This window comes from Odocoileus virginianus, chromosome 21, assembly GCF_023699985.2.
Source record: "Odocoileus virginianus isolate 20LAN1187 ecotype Illinois chromosome 21, Ovbor_1.2, whole genome shotgun sequence".
NCBI lineage: Eukaryota > Metazoa > Chordata > Mammalia > Artiodactyla > Cervidae > Odocoileus > Odocoileus virginianus.
Window position 1 is genome coordinate 33,685,682 of NC_069694.1, and position 21,313 is coordinate 33,706,994.

The 21,313-nt window shown below is 37.5% G+C and overlaps 1 protein-coding gene across 10 annotated transcripts in view; it reads left to right on the forward strand.

The window, feature by feature from the left end:
- PDLIM5 (PDZ and LIM domain 5) overlaps nucleotides 1–21,313 on the forward strand; it is a 231,114-nt gene that overhangs the window by 56,675 nt on the left and 153,126 nt on the right. For all 10 annotated transcript variants that reach the window (XM_070452156.1, XM_070452155.1, XM_020906712.2 and 7 more), the window contains one exon: nucleotides 18,214–18,365. In XM_070452156.1, the coding sequence (XP_070308257.1) occupies nucleotides 18,214–18,365 (152 nt within the window). The remainder of the gene's footprint in view (nucleotides 1–18,213; nucleotides 18,366–21,313) is intronic.

Here is a 21,313-nt window from a genome sequence, read left to right on the forward strand (position 1 = left end):
ATTTTACTTCTTTTTGAAATTATTTTGAAGCTATGATTATTATTCATTTTGATAATATATCAATAAATTCAGTTTCTCTGAGCTCTAGCTAGAGCTAGAGCTCGTATATATATAAACTCATATATATCATTTAGCATTTGCTGTGGTAACACAAAAAATATTTACAGTCTGATTGAGATGACTGATGTGCAGTGAGAACCTGAACTCCATGATTAGATTACCCTCATGGAGAAAGACCATTTACAATGTGTGACTGAAATTGTATAGTGGTTTCTTGCATCTGGCTGTTTACTCACCAATAATTTATTCTGTACTTTGTTTCTCCTGTTCAGATTCATGTATCCCCTGTGTAGCACCCATGGCATGTGGCTGTCTACCTTATGCTTAGACATACCCGGGAATAGAAATTTTATTACTTTGCAAGGAAATCATTTTATTCTGGAATGTTCTGAATGTTTTCAAGTCCTTCTCTGCGCTGAGAACTGAAATTTCTCTTTTTGGAACATGCACCTGCAGACTCTTGTTCCTGCCTAGAGGATTTTTAGATTCTTGGGTCATCACTCAGACCTTATAAATCAGAGTCTCTTGTAATGAGTCTCTATAACCTGCAGTTTAAAAAAGTGCCCTGAGAGATTTTGACCAGCCAAATGTAGGAGTCACTGTTTTGTAAAACACAGTAATTCTAGTATATCTTTGTATACACTCAGTCTTTTCAATACCATCCATTTTTTTCATAAGTAATTCCTGGTATGATGTAATTTCTGGATCTTGTACTTTTCTGACTGTGGTTATTTCTCCATTCCTGAATTATACATAATATTCCTTATACATCTAAACATACAAAGTACAATAGGTCTAACACTTTCCCTATAGTGGCTAGTAATTTTTTTGTTATGCAGTCCAAGACTGTCCATCCTAATGGCAGAAAGCGAAGAGGAGCTAAGGAGCCTCTTGACGAAGAGGAGGGTGAAAAAGCTGACTTAAAACTCAGCATTCAAAAAACTAAGATCATGACATCAGGTCCCATCACTTCATGGCAAATAGATGGGGAAAAAATGGAAACAGTGACAGACTTTATTTTCTTGGGTTCCAAAATCATAGTGGATGATGACTGCAGCCATGAAATTAAAAGATGCTTGCTCCTTGGAAGAAGAGCTATGACAAACCTAGGCAGTGTATTAAAAAGCAGAGACATTACTCTGCCAGCAAGGGTCTGTCTAGTCAAAGCTGTGGTTTTTCCAGTAGTCATGTGCGGATAGGAGAGTTGGACCATAAAGAAGGCTGAGCGCCAAAGAATTGATGCTTTTGAACTGTGGTGTTGGAGAAGACTCTTGAGAGTCCCTTGGGCTGCAAGGAGATCCAACCAGTCCATCCTAAAGGAGATCAGTCCTGAATATTCATTGGAAGGACTGATGCTGAAGCTGAATCTCCAATAATTTGGCCACCTGATGCAAAGAGCCAACTCATTGGAAAAGACCCCGATGCTGGGAAAGATTGAGGGCAGGAGGAGAAGGGGGCGACAGAGGATGAGATGGTTGGATGACATCATCAACTCAGTGGACAGCTCAGTCAATGGACATGCTGCTGCTGCTAAGTCGCTTCAGTCATGTCTGACTCTGTGCGACCCCATAGATGGCAGCCCACCAGGCCCCTCTGTTCCTGGGATTCTCCAGGCAAGAATACTGGAATGGGTTGCCATTTCCTTCTCCCTCAATGGACATAAGTTTGAGTGAACTCTGGGAGATGGTGAAGGTCAAGGACACAGTCTGGGGGGTCGCAGAGAGTCCAAGATGACTGAGCAACTGAACAGCAACCAAGACTGTGTTACTACTTAAAAATAATAAAACCCCTAACAAACTGTGACTTTGTTAACTCAAAGTTGTGACATGGCCTTCTCAAATCTCATGGCTTTTATTTTTGTGAGCTCCTTGTTAAGGCTTCCAAATTCTATTGAATTTCTCTTAGAATTTTTTTTTGCTCTTGAATACTGGGTTATAGATTTATTCTTGCACATTTCTGTATCTTCACATTAACAAAGAGCTTTTAAGTCTTCTTTCCACAATCCAGCATACTACTCTTCTTTCTACCTGTTTGTTTTTTTTAACATTTATGAATTGGTATACAAACGTATTAAGTCTATAAAAGGCTGCTGGAAACAAATATTCAATTGGCTCTAAGAAATGGAGCTAATGTTATTGATTCTTTTAAATTTTTATTGAAGTTTAGTTGATTTGCAGTTTGTGTTAGTTTCAAGTGTACAGCAAAGTGAATCAGTTGTGCATATTCATATATCTACTCATTTTTAGATTTTTTTCCCCCATATAGGCCGTTACAGACTACTGAGCAGAGTTCCCTGTGCTATGCAGTAGGTCCTTATTAGCCATCTATTTTATATATAGTAGTGTGTATATGTTAATTCCAGTCTCCCAGTTTATCCCTGCCCCTCCTTGTCCCCTGGTAACCATAAGCTTGTTTTCTGCATATTGATTCTTTTTTTATTTGAAGTATACTTGTTATACTAGTGTTATATTAGTTTCAGTTGTACAGCATAGTGATTTGATATTTTTGTAAGTATTGCATTAATACTTAAGACATTTGAGTAAGCTCTAGGAGATGGTGAAAGATAGGGAAGCCTGGCATGCTGCAGCCCATGGGTCACAAAGAATCGGGCACAACTGAGTGACTGAACAATAACAGCAGCTTCGCATACCGTGCAGAATTATGACCGTTTTATCATAAACTGTGTCCCCTATCCTATGCGTTACATCCCCATGGCTTATTTCTTTTATAACTGGTATTTTGTACCTTTTAGTCGCCATCAGCCTTTTCGCCCATCTTCCTACACCCATCCCCTCTTGCAGTGACTAGTTTATTCTCTGTATTTATGAGTCTGTTTCAGTCTTATTATTTGTTCACTAGTGTTGTTTTTTAGATTCCACATGTAAGTGAAAACATATGTACAGTATTTGGCTTTCTCTGTTTGATGTATTCACTTAGCACAGTACCCTCTTGGTTCATCCATGGTGTTGCAAATGGAAAGTAATAACCTATTTTATTTGTACACACACACAAACATACCCCCCCCCACATCTTTATCCATTAATCTATTGATGGACATATTTTGGCTACTATAAACAATGCTGCAATGAACATGGGGGTGCATATATGTTTTCAAATTAGTGTTTTCATTTTCCTTGGATAAATAGTCAAAAGTGGAATTACTGGATGTGTAATAGTTATGTTTGTAATGTTTTGAGAAGCCTCCATACTGTTTTCTGTTGTACTTTTACCACTTTATTTACGTTACCACCAGCGGTGCATGAGGATTGCCTTTTGTCCACATCCCCACTGATAATACCTGTCCTTCTCAAACTACTCCAACAGATCGTTACTGACATTTCTTTATGATTGTGAAGTAATTATCAAGTGAAAATCAGAAAGAGTTCATTCATTTCCTCAAATACCTAAATATAGTTTTAGATTTTGGATGAAGAAAATAATTATAATTGTTTTAACTAGGTCTGGGTCATATCTGTGAGTTTTTAGTGTTTTTGTGTGTTTTATATGCTTTAAGGAGGAACATTTTTGGTTTGAGAATTGCTTTGGTAGGGCAGAATGCCTACTGTCTCTCCATCACTTGTTGCTTCCATACAAAATAAGATATAACAAAAAACCCCACTTATTCAAAATATCTTTGCTCTTGAAACTCGCTGTTTCAGAGAATTCTCAGTGAAAAATTGTTTCCATCCCATTGTTTTTTGCCAGAACCATTTTTAGTCCATGAAGTGTGCCTTTGACTGAAGAATCTGTTGCAAGGAATATGTTTCTTACCTGAGTGTTTCTGAGTTATTAGACATCACATGTGAACACATTGGTTTCTAGTTTAAGTCTATAATGTTGAATAGTGTTGCTGGGGAACTTAATGTTAAGTTTACAGGTTTTTGCTCCTGGAGGAAGTTTTCTAACTCAAATAAAAGTGTAACATAGTGTGCTATTTTCCATCTTGCTTGGAAGTTGGGGACATGGCTTACAATAATTGCCAGTGAAGCAGAATAACTAACCAGAGGGTTGCCAGATAGATTTTCTTGGAAATGTGTTCTTAATATTTAACGTTTTGAGTAGATATTTGCGTATATGGAGGAAATGTTAAGGCAGATGTGTTTTGGAAGAGATGGAAGAGCAAATGTTGCTCTTTTCATTTGCTTCTTTGTCGTTTTGCATGTGGAAACTTTTGTAAAACTTGTAAAAAAGTGCCTAGCATAGTGCCTGGCATGTGGTGAATAGTCAATAAATGGTGGTCTTGTAAGTGTTATGTTAATTACACATACTTTTAACAATTAATGATATAACGCTGTTACCTCCCCTTTCCTGTCCCCTCTCCTCCACATAGTTTCTGTCTGTCACACGCATCACACAAACACACACATGCACACACTCACACACAGAGGCATGCATGCAAGGTATCTTATGTCCTGGTATATATCATGCACTCACTATTTGCTGAAAGAATGGAATTTTTGTTAGTAATCTAACTCAAAGACTTTTAAGTAATACATTGATCTTCTATCATTCAATAGTTGTGGTATTGATATTTTTGATTTATACAAGAAAAACTCTATACATATTTTTAACCTCTACCTCTACCTTTCTAGATTTACCAGAAAATTCTTCCTTTCTTTAACAATAATGGCTTAGTCTTAATCCTTATATTTAAATGACCCTGGGCTCTTACTCTGAAGGGGGGAAATGGTTTGAGTCGTTGAAGTCCTGATGTAGTATGTAGGAAACAGGGTGAAGATGGCACAGCAGACAGTATGCTTGAGGCATATTCTACAGGCAAGCCAAACCTTGGTCCCCTCCACTCGCTCTCTCCCACCTCTATGCAGACTTTGCACTTCTGGGAACAGTGACATTGCTTAATAGACTTTCCCTGACTGCTGTCAACGCTATGCCCCCTGCCAAGTCGCATGTTGCCCAGAGCTAAGACACTTGTAGTGTTCCAGTTGCACTGGAACAGGAATCCTTCAGTGTTGCTCTAATTTCTTTTACACTTAGTTTAAAAAGGAAAAAAATAATGGTGCTGACATGAGAACATTTCCTTTCCATGTCTAGCTGCTGTTTGTGATCATGTGTTTGCTTTCTGTGGAGGGAATAAAACATCTAGGGTAAATCAATGTTTTGTGACTTCAGACCTGCTAGAAGTGACATACCATCATTTGCTGCTATCTCCGTAAAAGCCAACTGTGCAGGCTGGATAACTGGGCTAGAAAAATAAACCTGGGTTAGTAGGAAAAGGCACAGGAGACCCATAACGGGGTGTTGATGGTAGTTCTGACCTAAACAAAGTGAGATGGAAGGAAAGGATCCCCAGGATTTTTTGTTTCTCTCAACAAATCCCAAGAAGAGTAAATAAAATAATTCCATGTACAGAAATGTTAAATCCCTGGGTCCAAGTGTTGATGAGTCTTAGTTCTGAAAGGCCACAACTGTACAAAGGAAGCTGACATTGCAGTTTCAGAGATGGAAATGGGGTGAAGACTTACCTGTCTTCTTTGAGGAAGAAGATAAAGTGCATGGTAGAAAAAGCCCAGAAGGGAACCAGGAGTTGGCAGGCATGGATTTCTTGGAAACAGCACGGTATCTAGGAGTGATGGTTGTAAATGTAAGCAGTCTTCTAAGAAGACCCACACAAGTTGATGTGGAAGCAACTTGTAGGCTTCAATTCTTCTGAAGTTATTTATCGTCACATACTATTCTGCTTTTTGTATGCCTGACATTTGATTAGTTTATCTGCATGTTTATATATTGATTTTCTCTTTCCTCTTGACTGAAGTGAAGTTCCATGAGGGCAAGGACTCATTTTGTTTGTTGTATCACCATGTCTAGAATAGCCTGGCACACAGTAGATACCTAGCAAGTATTTGTTAAATGACGGAATAAATGAGTATTTGCTTTCCCCATTAATCTAATAATTTATTGTTGTCGTTAGTATCTGCTCCATATGTCCTCACTCAGATGTATGACGAATGAATGAAGGCATAATTCAGCACTGAATGCCAGAGGGCTCAACTGCTACCAGTGGAAAGAAGATTCTTGTTGAGACTAATTCATTCTAAAAGAAAAACTCATTTGGGATCTGAAAAAGTAGATAAAACTAGATTCTCTTCTCTCCTAATTAGCTCCAAAATCCAGCCTTTTGAGTTTCTATTGTTGACACAGTTTCAGGTTTTTGAAAAGCACCCATGTTTGCCATTTTAGTGTTTTATAATAGAGAAATAAGAGTAAAGAATAATATGTATGAAGTAATTGGAGAACAACACAAAATTTACTTTAGTGCCTGAGTAATGGATACTAATGGTAATGACTGTAGACTAATGAGAGGTTGTTAAGTCTTTGTAAATATTTATTATGGTTTATAGTTGAAAGGGACCTTAGAACATTTGATCCAACTCTCTTTACAGCTGAGCAGAATGAGGCCAGAGGGGTAAGTGATTTGCCGAAGGTCACAGGGTTTGTTAGTAGTAGAACTGTAATTACCCTCAGGTTTCTTTTACAAAACTAAGGATTGCAAGAGTGTGGATAATGGACACTATCATACAAAGTTTGCAGAATTGTAAATGTCTGCAAAATATTCTTGTATGCCAATCTAGAATCATGGATCAAACATTTTAATGTGTATACCTTTTTAGAGATAATTCCTAAAGAAAAAGTCAGATAAGTGTGCCAAAATAAAGGTACAGTATTTTTCATCACTTTAACATGAGCCCCCAAAGTAGCAATAGGTTGAATTGTTAAATAATAGCCTATTTACAAAATACCTTTAATTTCCTGTGTGGTGACTCATCAGATGTTTATTGCGTGTTACGTTTAAGTCTTTGTACGAAGAACTTAAAAAGAAATAAAAGATATAGTCCTTACCTAGGAGGAGCATTCTTGCTGACCTGCTCACCTGCCAACTGTCAGTTACAGATTGAGATGAAATAAGGTTAGAAATGAAGAGTAAGTATCTAGGAACTGTCATAGTTGGACAGAGCAATTTTATGTCTGTTGAGTCTGATGATAAATAATTTTGTCTTTTATTTTGAGTGATTTCTCTGAGTTTGTTTTTTCAGTACTTTATTGTAGATCACAGAAGAATTGGTAAAGGCAAGTGTGGGTGGGAGGGGACTTCTCCGTAAGTGGTGTCCACCTCGGACGGTTCGAGGAGTGCTGCTTTCTGGAGAGCCGCGTACAGTTGGGAAAAGTGAAGAATAGGAACCAGTAGATGAGGGGAAGGGCCATGCCTGTTCTCAGAATTCAGTGTTGAAGGTAGTGCCTCTTTGAAATAGACCCTTACTAAATGCTAGTGACTTATGCTGTGAAGATTTTAAAGGTTTAAAAGCGAGTCCCCATTTTGTTAAGGTACACTTCCCTGCCATTGAGGCTTTCCTGGTGGCTCAGGCAGTAAAGAATCCACCTGCAGAGCGGGAGGCCTGGGTTTGATCCCTGGGTCAGGAAGATCCCCTGGAGAAGGGAATGGCAGCCCACTCTAGTGTGCGTGTCAGGGAAATCCCCATGGACAAAGGAGACTGGCAGGCTACAGTCCATGGGATCTCAAGAGTCAGACACGACGGAGTGACTTACTCTTCAACTTACTTGACATTACCACATGAAATCATGATTTTGCACCACTTTGCATAAATATTAATAATTCTGTTCTAAGTTATTAAATTTTCTTGATGCTGACAGACTTTTTTGTTTTGTTTTGAAACATGTTTAGCTTTGGGTTTTGAAAGCTTGTGATTTGTTTTCCTGTCATCGAAATAGGCTAACACTGGTGGTTTAGGAACCACGCTTTGAGAAACACTGTTCTAAGGTTCCATTAAATCATTAGTTCTTGACATTTGGTCATAGATGCCTTTGAGAATTTGGGGAAAGCTATGGGCCAGCTCAGTGGAAAATACATGTATACTTGACAATTTGCATACAATTTTGAGGGGGATTCATCTCGTCATTGAAAAGAGCCTTATGAGAAGGGAGGGTTGAGATGTGTGAATTTCAGTTAATATGTTCTCAGGTAAACTTACAGTTGACTAAAATGGTTTTGAACCTTTACAGCTCTCTGTGACATTTCTTATCATGTTCCTTATTATTGTAGAGTGGACTACATAGAAACATTAATTTCTCTGTAAGTAACAAATTTGTTTGATTTTGAGATGTTTGTGGATGTACTCTTTTTTAACAAACCACCATGCTTTTCACATTTCTGGTAGAATTATATTCACACATTAACTGCAAAGCTCAGGACTTTTTAAAATACGTGTGGATTAACTGTAAAATGAAAATGCTTTGTGGCATATTAATAGTGAATTACAGTTTAAGAAGGCATGTTTCTGTTTTGTTAGGTCACTCTGTAGAGAATAATAAAGATATTATTTCAATTAAGAAGAAATCACTGTGGACATACATTTAGACTGCTAAAACAAACATGTTTGAACTAGGTGGCTCAGTGGCTACTTAAGGAAGGAGGCGTAATCACTTCCTTTCTTCTGTTTGGTTTTGTAAGACATAATGACACATACTTTGAGGTATTCTCTTCATTGCTACCATATAAGGTGGATTCTCAGACTTTTGGGTAAAATTGATTACAGTTTGACTCATAAGCCAAAATAAAGTCCATGGTTAAAATAACCAGTTCTCACAGAGTCAGAATTTTATAGACTTAAGAGAGACATCAGTGATTATTTGCTTTATTTCACCATTCTAACCTGCAGAAAGCAAAATCACTTTATTGCAAACAAAAGATGTTAAAGTGAATTCAAAGTAACCTCCAGTTTTAAGGGGGTATGTTCATATTACACATTCAGGCTGGAGATGGACATTCTGTATGTTGCTGAGTTGCATTTGTAGGCTGGTTGAAGCGCCAACACTCTGTAACAATAAACAGTGCAAGACAGAACATCTTTGAGTGCTGAGTAATTTAGAGCAGATTAGCAAGACTATAGTGACAGTGAATAAACTGGGACTTGAAAAAAATAAAAGTATTTCTCAGATGTTCTTCTGCTCACTTGAGTGGCTGAAAACTCTGACCATTTTTGTTTATTTGTGATATTTCTTGGTGATTGAGTAGCATTCATGATTTGTCAGGAAAGCAAGTTCTGTGAATTCTCATTTGGAGTTGTGTTCATTCAGTCTTAGGTTTTTATGGGGTATGATAGTGTAAAGAATCACATTTTTAGTATTCTGGGAAGCATGTGGGAGATAAATACCTGGGTACTTTCAACCATAGGTTTCTATCTGGAGTCAGATTCTACAGTTGGTACTACCAGAAAATAAATTTTTAAGCAAAATTAAATATTGTCCACTAATTAGGTATTTTTTTAAATGAGATTTTTCTTTTTGCTTCCTTCTGTCTCATGAAGGTCCTTTGGTCAGATTGATAGAATTTTTTTTTAGTATATGTATTTCTCTGAATTTTGGTAATGGCACTTAGAAAAACAATAGCTTTTATTTTCCCAGGATTTAGTTCCCATGGCTTTTGGACATGGGAAATTTCTGTTAGTGTTTCTTTCTCTAGCTGTCATATTTATGTTCCTTTTTTACATTTACTAGCCTGATGGCATTCCTGTCATTCCCATGGTTTTAAGGTCACATATTTCCAAACATCCCATATTTGTTGAAAATATGCAGAAGGTTGAAATTGGCACATTGGCGATAACTTATTACATAGGTACCTATTTCCTACTTGTTACCTGTTGCGTGTAACAGGATCAATACCAAAGTAAATTTCTTTTGAACCAGCATAAATTGTTGTCAGCATCAACTGACTTCATGTTATCTGTATTGTAAAATGATCTTTGTAATATTCTTGGGCACATATACTTTCAAAAAGTCATTTTTATTGCTGGCCTATTTTCTGAGATTTGTAACTACTGACCTATTTTCAAGGGAGGACAAGTAAGAGATTTTTTTGTACATATTGAGAATTCCCTATGATTTGGAAGGATACTTTTCATTAGAGAATTCTAAGGTAGTACTGGAGTCACTGCTTTAGTTATACATTTTTCCTTTTTATGAAAAATCTTTGTGCAATATAGCAGCTGTATTAAATGTGCATTTTATAGAGAAATCTTAGGTAGTTAGATTTATTTAAAATGTTATCTGCCATGTTGACTTCTAATTTTTAAAAATGAAAGCTTTATAATGCTTTCTTTGATTTTCTTTGTTTTTTTACTATGAGTTCAATGATTGGTTTGTTTCTGTGATATACTCTTAAGAGGTGATAGCTATGGGGAAGGATTAGTTTGACAGGTATGTCTATAATGCCTGTGAATCCTAAGTAGTTTACTGCTTTGTGGATAAAACAGATTTTCTCTTCAGTGCATCTTGGAGATTCTCATCTAAGTGATATGCTCTCTTGAGATAATATTTACTTTTGATGCGGTTTTCTAAGGATGTGATGCTACTTTCTTCTTCTGTTAAAAAGTTTAAAGAAGAAATACTGTTGGAACTACAAATTTGTATACAGGCTAAACATTTGGGAGAAGTTTAGTTGTAAATTTTACTTGAGTCCAGTAAAGTTAATGACATATTTAATGGCATACATAAATATTACTCTGAGTTAATTGGCTCTGCATCATAGTTATTAATTATAGTTGTGTAGGTTATTTTATCATAATTGTTCAAATCAAAGTATAAGACCTTCTTGCTTCTTTAATTAATATTTTGCTGTTGTATTCAATTTGCATATTATTTTGTACAAACTCAGTGATGTACAACACAGAGAGAAGGCCTGGACCCCAAGCCTGGGACATCTCATAACTTTCTTGGTTCATGTACTTGGTTCCCTGTTCTGCCTTCCCAGGCCCTCCCTTGTGATGTGTTCTTTTGTCTTCTTTCCTTCCCTGACCCCTAACTCAGGATTTCTTCACCAATATCACCTTATTGATTCTTGCTCTTTGGCCCTTTGGTACAGCGCCAGACTGTCGTGGGTGCTGATAATGAGGCCACCATCCTGTGGGAACAGAGTTTGAAAAATTCAGACTTGAATAGTAGTAAGCAGGGAGGCAGGGCCTGTGAGCTGGGGTTCTGATTCAGCATTGTATCAAGCTCTTTGGCTAAGTGAAGACAAAATTTAGGCTTAGAGAAGCAGAGGGAAGAGAAGAGGGCTGTTTGGTCTTCCTTTAAGTAGGAAAGGGAAAAATAAGCCTGACTGGTCAGCTGGAAAAGCTGTCTTCCCTGCCCTGTTGGTCCTTGAAGTAGGTGACCAGCATGTGTGAGTTGATGGCCTATTACGGTAACGACAGTGAGCATTTACTGTGTGTGGTGTGAACTGTGTGGTATGTGTGTGTTAGTTGCTCAGCTGTGTCTGACTCTTTGCCACCCCATGGACTGTAGCCCACTAGGCTTCCCTGTCCATGGAATTCTCCAGGCAAGAATACTGGAGTGGGTAGCCATTCTCTTCGCCAGGGGGTCTTCTTGACCCAGGAATCGAACCTTCATCTCCTGTATCGCAGGCTTATTCTTTACCATCTTAGCCACCAGGGAAACCCATGTGCTCTGCTGGGGCCTCACTTAATCTGCTCAGTAGCTCTTGAGGCAAGTGAAACCCTAGTCCTCATTTTCCGGAAGAAATATCTGAAGCCTCGAGAAGCCTGGTAAACTCATGGTGCACACTTAATAGAGGACCAAGCATAATATAAACTCATGTTTGCTTAACTTCAGAATCTTTTCCTGAAACTGTTCTTGCTGTGTGGACAGAGGCAAGTCACTTAATCCCTTTGGAGTTCTCTTTTCCCATCCGCCGAGCAGAGTAAAAATACCTGATAGTGGTGAGGGATGATAATGGGTCTCCCAGGATCCTTCACTTACTGTTGGTGCTCAGTAAGTAGTTTTATTTACTTTTCCTGAGTCATTTCTTTCTCAGGACAGAAAGAGTGATAGGAGCTATCCATCCAAAACGACTGAAGAAAATTTACCTTTGGGTATTTCCCAGTCGCGAAGGTGAGGGAAGCCCAAGTCTGTGATGCCATTTCCTCTTATATCTTCCCCCACATCACGCACACATGGGTGCACATGAACACACAGTCACACATACACACACAGTCTGTCCATCTGCTTACTGAAGGCTGGGCTTTCTTTCCAAGAGAGGACTTCTTCTTCTTTTTTTTTTTTCAAGAGAGGACTTCTTATAATTCATAGTTAAAAGGGTTAAAGTGTAGCCCTAAGGGTGAGGTTTAGATCCAAGTGCAGGTGATTAATTTTAGATCCTTTCTTATCTGAGTTAATGGGGAGGCTCAGTAGAGATCCCATTCTCTCTTGAAGAGCCGATAGTTATCCTGCTTTCTGCATCAATAAACCGAAGCTCAGAGGTTGTTCCAACATCTGCAGCCATATCTGCTTGCAACTTAAGTGCATCACAAAGCAGTGTTTTTAAAGAAGCATACAGCTAAAATTAATTTTATGGAAAATTGGACAGCAGTACTGAAAAATGTATTTGAAGATCAAAAGAGAAGCATTTGTTTGTGATTAATTTGATTTATTCTGGACCAGACCCAGGAGCCTCCTTTGACTGCTTCCTTCCTACACATTGTGCATTTATGAAATATACACATACTTATAGCTGTCATATAATATGGACAAGATTTATTGGTGACAGAAAGTTGTTACTGACTGCCTCGAACAAATGCAAGCTATTTAGACTTGCCACGACAAAGAAGAAATGAACTATGCAAATAACACGTGACTTTGTAGTCTTTACTTAGCTGCTCACAATTTATAATAGTGATACATCCTACCCAATTAAGGGGGAAATTTCATCTTTCTATTGAGTGGCTGCCTTGAGGAAGTAGTTCTGGGGATAAATAAAAGGTCCTGGGAGTTTTCAATGAGATGCCATCTTTAACAAGTTTTACATTTGTTTCTATGCATTGGGCTTTTTCCACTGGCATTAGTTTAGGCTTTTCTGCTCTTTAGTTTAAATTAGTGAGCAGAAAGCCTAAATATTGAATAATAAAGATGGTTAGAGATTTAGAAAATATGTTCATGTCAAAAACTCAAAATAATTAATATTACTAAGCTCAAAAAAACTGTAGGCAAAAAGGAGTTTGACAGTTTAAATAACATGAAGTGAACAGATGGCAATAGAGATTTGTTTACGTTTCTGATAATTGAGAAAGTTTGAGATTAAATACAATTAAATTCTTTCTAAGCTAAAACTCCATTACTTTGACCACCTGATGTGAAGTGCTGACTCATTGGAAAAGTTCGTGATGCTGGGAAAGGCTGAGGACAAGAGAAGGGAGCGGCAGAGGATGAAATGAATGGATGGCTTCACTGACTCAATAGATGTGAATTTGAGCAAACTCCGGAAAATAGTGAACAGGGAAGCCTAGTGTAGTTCATGGGATCACAAAGAGTCAGACACAGCTTAGTGATTGTACAACAACAACACTGAAAGTTACTAAGGGGAGTTGTGACATCTCTTTGGAAATTCTAGGGAAAATATATTAACTATGTATCCGAAATGTGTTTACTTAGTTCTGTTGGAAATGTAGTTTGGTTTTTGACCTTTCTTAGGTTAGCTCAGCCTAATGTTCAACTGAAGATTCTCATTTTCAGATTAAAATTATTTTTTTCTCTTTGATGAATTAAGTATATTTTGTCAGAATTTAGCATATTAATCTGATGGATAGATTTATTGATTCCTTATTTGCTATGATTTAATCAGATAGTTTTCTAATACCTACAATAAAGACATAGTGTAAAACATGATCCCTGAGGAGCTTGTTTTGAAATTGTAAACAGGTTGACTACAGATTATAAATTGCTTGTATATCAGGCTTCAACTTTATTCTACATATTGTAGGAAGCAGAAAATATTTGAAACCTTTTCACTCTCATTTTATAAATAGTTGCCATGATGGAACTCTTCAGTGTGAGGTGGTAGTTGGGCCACCATTATGGAAATAAGATGAAGGAAATGGCATGAAATTTGGAGAGTTTGGCAGTAGGGAGGTCTTTAGAAAACTCTTGCTTTAGACAGCAGGCAAGATCAAGGTCACAGACGACCAGGGTATATGGACTGGCATGAGAGGGGAAAGGAAGATCAATAAAATTTAGCAATTTCCCTGGATGTGGTACCCAAGGAAAAGGCAGAATTCACAAGGGCTATGCGATTTCTATGCCGCATGCTTTAAAAAGAAGGGTGGCAGAGTAAAAGCAGTCCTAAAAAGATAGGTAATTATGAGACATTGGATCTGAACAACTTGAGATCATAGCATCTTAGAATCTAGTAGGCTACTGGATCAAAGGAGTGAGAAAAATGTTATCCAGTGTGTGACATTTGATTAAATTATTTACTTAATTGTCCACTACCTTTATATTACTATTGGACTGGGGATGTTTAAATTGCTTTTGTTGGGTACATTTTGCGCAAATGACCATAGGTTTCAGTCTTTCTTTTTAAAGGCTACATCTTATGTTAGGAATTGTGAAGTAGGTAATTTAGCTGTGTTCTATTTGTGGTTAGAAAAATTTCTTTTTTTATGCTTACTCTTCTTGGTTAGAACAATCTAGGATAAATAATGTAAACATAATTTTGTTTCCATAATTTTGCCTCTTTATCAGGATTCAAATTTCAGTTCATTTATTTTAGTAAGGAATAGATGTTCCTTTGTCCTACCAACAAAATTGTTCAGATATGACTTTTGTTTTAGGATTAGAGTTATACCTTTGTACAGATAGTTCACAGATAGATAACCTTTTAAGACTGGAAGGAACCATAAAAGGCCTTTAACATCTAGTACAGCCGCCACATTTCTTGAGTTAGTAATCTGAGACCAAGAGAAAATAATAGCAGATAACATTTATTAAGCTCTTATCTCACATAATCTTTATAAACCCTTACAAGTCCGTCCAATGGAAAGCAATGGCATCGCTATTATAGCTTTAGGAGTTGTTTTCTTGGTAAATGTCCTTTATAATTTAAACAGTTCAGCTCTGTGCAGGAGGGAGTAACAGTATGTTATTTAATTAAATAATTAATATTTATATTAATAAAATACTAATTATTAAAAGACATTTCACACCTATTATTCAATACAGTAAAGCTGTAGTATTTAATGTAGGTATTATTATTTTTAAAGACTTTTTCTTACTCTCGACACATACACATTTTAATAAATGTTTCTGTCTATACAGTATTTTAAAATATACTTGATAAAATTCTGTCTTAATGTTTTTCTTCTTGATCCTGTGGTCCTGGAATTCAAATTAGATTCATTTAATTTTTATTGAATTTTGGTATTACTTTTTCAGTCATATAGTATATAATAAAATGTGTGTCTATATGTATGTGTGTGTATATATATATACATGTGTATATAATATACCTATGTTGATCAGTTTGATATGTGTTAAATTTTAATCTGTTTTGCTACTCTGGAAATTTTATTTTTTTATTGTCCACACTGCACTAACTTCTGTTACCTCTAACTATCTGGGCAGCTGAGAGGAGTTGTTTACATTAGTACAGTGATGAAAACAAAATCACTACAGTTGACCCTTGAACTCTTAGAGATTAAAGGCACTGACCTCTGTGAAATTGAAAATCTGCCTGTAATTCATAGTCTGTCCTCTGTATATACAGTTTGGTTCCTCCATATCTGTGGTTCTGCATCCCTGGATTCAACCAACCATGGATTGTGTAGTACTGTTTTATTCACTATTGAAAAAAATCCACATGTAAGTGGACCCATGCAGTTCAAACTCATGTTGATCAAGTGTCAACTCTGTGTACTACATTTATATTATGATAGAGAATATTTCATTGAAAGGCTTGAAATCTTTTTTTATACTTTGTATCTGTTGGATTTTATATGTGTGCTCTGTGTGGTAAGTTGCTGCAGTCATGGCCCATCTTTGAGACTCCGTAGACTGTAGCCTGCCAGGCTTCTCTGTCCATGGAATTCTGCAGGCAAGAATACTGGAGTGGGTTGCCATTTCCTACTCTAGGGAATTTTCCCGATCTGGGGATCGAACCTGAGTCTCTTAGATCATTTCCTGCATTGGCAGGCAGGTTCTTTGCCACTAGTACCATCTGGGAAGCCTAGACTTTACATATCCTTACTCAAATAGATATTTTTTCTTACTAATTTCTAGAACCTTGTCCATCATTTGATAGTTATATGTTAAATGAAATAGATTTCAAATTGAAAATCTTAGTTCTTCCTGACTTCACAATGTATAACAAACGATAGATTTTGCCCATGTTAGATAACATATGGCATCCATTCATTGAGCATATATTTTATGCAGGTCTGTAGTGTTAGGCACACTTCAGCTTTAGGGTAGTGGGAGAGAAACACAGACATGGGCCTGCCTGAATGGATCTGATAGTCAATACTGTTTCCTTGATTTTAGATCCAAATAGTTGTTCTTGTACGCTAGGATTTATCTGCCGTGATCATTATTTTTAAGGAAAGAATTAGAGAATTGATGGTAATCAAAACCTACAGAACATACAATATTCATTTGTGTTATTGCTTTGCTTCCAAATTATGAGTTCCAGCACTCAGCCATTGTTCAGTTTGCTGAGGGATGTTTTTCTTTTAATCAAATAGCAATTTTAGTAAAATGTGCTCTAAAACATTTAGTTTTTTGAAAGTTGTGGTAAAACGTACTTATCATAAAAGACATTTTAGCCATTTTTTAAGTGCACAATTCATTACTTGCTTTTATGGTGTTGTGTTTGTAAAGAACCCACCTGCTAATGCAGGAAATGTGAAAGACATGGGTTCGATCCCTGGGTTGGGAAAATCCCTGGAGGAGGGCATGTCAGCCCACTCCAGTACTCTTGCCTGGAGAATCCCACAGACACAGGAGCCTGGTGGGTACAGTCCACAGAGTTGCACAGAATTGGGCATGACTGAGTGACTCAGCACTGCAGCAGTCCACTCCACAGTGCTTGCAGCCATCACCACTATGCACTTCCAGAATTTTTGTTCATCCCAAATAGAAACTCTGCTTGAGATCTTTACTTCTAATTTTTAGAGAAAGTGGGCTTCCCTGGTGGCTCAGTGGTAAAGAATCCACCTGTCAGACAGATGTAGGTTCTATCCCTGGGTCAGAAAGATTCCTAGGAGAAGGAAATAGCAATCGACTCCAATATTCTTGCCTGGCAACTCCCATGGACAAAGGAGCCTGGCGGGCTATAGTCTGTGAGGTCACAAAGAGTCAGACATGATTTAGCGACTGAACAACAACAATATTAGAGAAATTACAACAACAACGTTAGAGAAATACTGCTTATTTTCTTCCTTTTTCGGGTCTAGTGTCAAGAATATGGCTTCTTCCAGCAACCCATGTTTAGTGTGACCTACTTGTATTTAACTGAATTCTGAGCTTGTCATTTTAATTAGAATGGTTCCTTTTGGTTTGTACTTATTCCTTATTTCTGAGTATCTATTAAAAATGCTTCATCTTCCATTTTACTGTCATTTTATATTTATTTGCTCCTTTTGGAGCAATGAAATAGATCCATACAGAGTTTAAAGGAGATAAAATTAAATGTAAACATGTATAACATTTTGTAAGGAAGGGAAGAAATATTGGAAATTAAAGACTGTGGTACACAATAAAGTCTGACAGTCTCAGACACAACTGGTTTTCTTCCCCTCCTGCTAAATGCCTGGAACAAGAAGCCCGTCCAACATAAAAGATATTTGGGGCTGTGATCTAAAAGAGTTCAGTCCCTCAAACACTGGTCACGAATTGGACTCAACAGGAAGGATTGTTAGTACATCCTCCATCTGCATTAATCTTTGTGCTGAAACAAAAATACAGCTGTTTAAAAGAGTTTTAAAAATTATTTCTGAAAGAGTTTTAAATACCCTATTCAGATTACTTTTTTCCCCCTAAAATGTGGTTTCCTTGGCTACTTCTCTTCCTCATTTGTAACAGTCACACACTCCTGTTACACAATAAAGAAATGGAGAAATTACCAAAGACTCTTTTTCAGACAGTTATTTTAGAGTCTTAGACAGCAAATAAAAATTTAAGAAAATAAGTCTAAAAGTCATTTGAATTTTTACTTTACCTGTTAAGTAAGAAAATTTGTATTACTTTGTCTAGTAGTATATGAGTATATTTCTCCTTTGATATGACAACAGTGTAATTTTCATCTGTGTTTATTTTTAAAGAATGACAAGTCCTAATGAAATAAATTTTTTACAGCTAAAAGATGGTGGCAAAGCATCCCAGGCAAACGTAAGAATAGGCGACGTGGTTCTCAGCATTGATGGAATAAGTGCCCATGGCATGACTCATCTGGAAGCCCAGAACAAGATTAAGGGTTGTACAGGCTCTTTGAATATGACTCTGCAAAGGTAAATTTTTTTCATTTGGTTCTGATACAGAAAACATCACTGATGAATGTGTTTTTGTGTGTCTGATTCATGGTGTTAAGTAAGAAGCAGTTTCTACTGCCATTGTTTCAGGTAGATAAATAAGAAATAGAATGACTTTTAAATTGGGTATTGAGCAGTATGAGAACTGGTGAAAGCTTTGGTTATAAGGCATGTATTCACATACTCATAACTATTGTGTGTACAGTTTCATAGAGTTTAAGAATTTCTGCAATTTCTCAGTGGAATGCAGCCTAAGGATTCTTGTTATAGGGTAAAACTCTTGACCTTAATATTCTAGGCAGTGTATTAGAAGGTATTCTTTTAAAATATTTGGCTTTTCTTTTACCATAAGTATGTTTTTTGCCTTTCACCCCGGATAGAAAAATAAATAATTTTAATATATTTATTTGAGGTTCAAACTAAGTTCATTTTCTGAACTTAGTTTGGCTTCAATTTTAAAATAGATAAGCATCTTGTTGATTATATTATATCAGGTCTTTTCAGCATCCCAACCTTTGAACTGTATTGAGATCAGCTAAATTGCTTCTCAAAAATACTGCTAGGAAACTAGTATAGCCGCTGTGGAGAACAGTGTGGAGATTTCTTAAAAAACTGGAAATAGAACTGCCGTATGACCCAGCAATCCCACTGCTGGGCATACATACTGAGGAAACCAGAATTGAAAGAGACACGTGTACCCCAGTGTTCATCACAGCACTGTTTACAATAGCCAGGACATGGAAGCAACCTAGATGTCCATCAGCAGACAAGTGGATAAGAAAGCTGTGGTACATATACACAATGGAATATTACTCAGCTATTAAAAAGAATGCATTTGAATCAGTTCTAATGAGGTGGATGAAACTGGAGCCTATTATACAGAGTGAAGTAAGTCAGAAAGAAAAACACCAATACAGTACACTAATGCATATGTATGGAGTTTAGAAAAATGGTAACAATGACCCTATATGTGAGACAGCAAGAGAGACACAAGGTAAAAACAGACTCTTGGACTCTGTGAGAGAAGGCGAGAGTGGGATGATTTGAGAAATAGCATTGAAACATGTATATTATCATATGTGAAATAGATTGCCAGTCCAGGTCTGATGCATGAGACAGGGCGCTCAGGGCTGGTGCACTGGGAGACCCTGAGGGGTGGGATGGGGAGGGAGGTGGGAGGGGGGTTCAGGATGGGGACACATGTACACCCATGGCTGATCCATGCAAATGTATGGCAAAGACCACCACAATATTGTAAAGTAATTAGCTTCCAATTAAAATAAAGAAAAAAAATACTGCTAGGAATCAGAATATCTGAAAGTAAGGACCAAGAATTATATATTAATCAGTTTTCTATGATTATTCTGAAATACAAAGTTAGAACCACTTCATATCTTGGGTTGAGGGGAAGGTAGGGGAAAGAGAGAATAGGAGGGTTCTTGAATAATGGCTGTGAACCTGTAGGTTTATAAGGAAGGTAGCTATTCTTTACCAGGTGGTCATAAAGGGTTTTAAGCAAGTCTTGCTTTTGATAATTGTATTAATGGAAGGATTGTCTGTTCTATAAAATTTGGAAAATGCCATTTCCCCCCAAAACACATCATGTCTCTGTCGTTGTTTAGTCGGTAAGTGTCCAGCCCTCTTGTGACCCCATGGACTGTGCCCACCAGGCTACCCTGTCCATGGGATTTCCCAGGCAAAAATACTGGAGTGGGTTGCCATTTCCTTCTCCAGAACATTTCATCAGTTCAGTTCAGTTCAGTCGCTCAGTCGTGTCCAACTCTTTGTGACCATGTGAATTGCAGCATGCCAGGCCTCCTTGTCCATCACCAACTCCTGGAGTCTACTCAAACTCATGTCCATTAGGTCAGTGATGCCATCCAGCCATATCATCCTCTGTCGTCCTCTTCTCCTCCTGCCCTCAATCCCTCCCAGCATCAGACTGTTTTCCAATGAGTCAACTCTTCTCATGAGGTGGCCAAAGTATTGGAGTTTTAGCTTCAGCATCAGTCCTTTCGATGAACACCCAGGACTGATCTCCTTTATGATGGACTGGTTGGATCTCCTTGCAGCCCAAGGGACTCTCAAGAGTCTTCTCCAACACCACAGTTCAAAAGCATCAATTCTTCAGCACTCAGCCTTCTTCACAGTCCAAATCTCACGTCCATACATGACCACTGGAAAAACCATAGCCTTGACTAGACGGACCTTTATTGGCAGAGTAATGTCTCTGCTTTTTAATATGCTGTCTAGGTTGGCCATAACTCTCCTTTCAAGGAGTAAGCGTCTTTTAATTTCATGGCTGCAGTCACCATCTGCAGTGATTTTGGAGCCCCAAAAAATAAAGTCAGCCACTGTTTCCACTGTTTCCCCATCTATTTCCCATGAAGTCATGGGACCAGATGCCATGATCTTAGTTTTCTGAATATTGAGCTTTAAGCCAACTTTTCACTCTCCTCTTTCACTTTCATCAAGAGGCTTTATAGTTCCTCTTCACTTTTTGCCATAAGGATGATATCATCTGCATATATGAGGTTATTGATATTTCTCCCGGCAATCTTGATTCCAGCTGTGCTTCTTCCAGCCAAGCGTTTCTCATGATGTACTCTGCATATAAGTTAAATAAGCAGGGTGACAATGTACAGCCTTGACGTACTCCTTTTCCTACTTGGAACCAGTCTGTTGTTCCATGTCCAGTTCTAACTGTTGCTTCCTGACCTGCATCCAGGTTTCTCAAGAGGCAGGTCAGGTGGTCTGGTATTCCCATCTCTTTAAGAATTTTCCACAGTTTATTGTGATCCACACAGTCAGAGGCTTTGGCATATGGCATTTGGCATTGTCATATGGAAGACATCTCATGGTCTTCCATAAATTGTTGTTTTGATTATGAGTCTTTATGAGGGGAATAATGTGTGCTATATATTCCT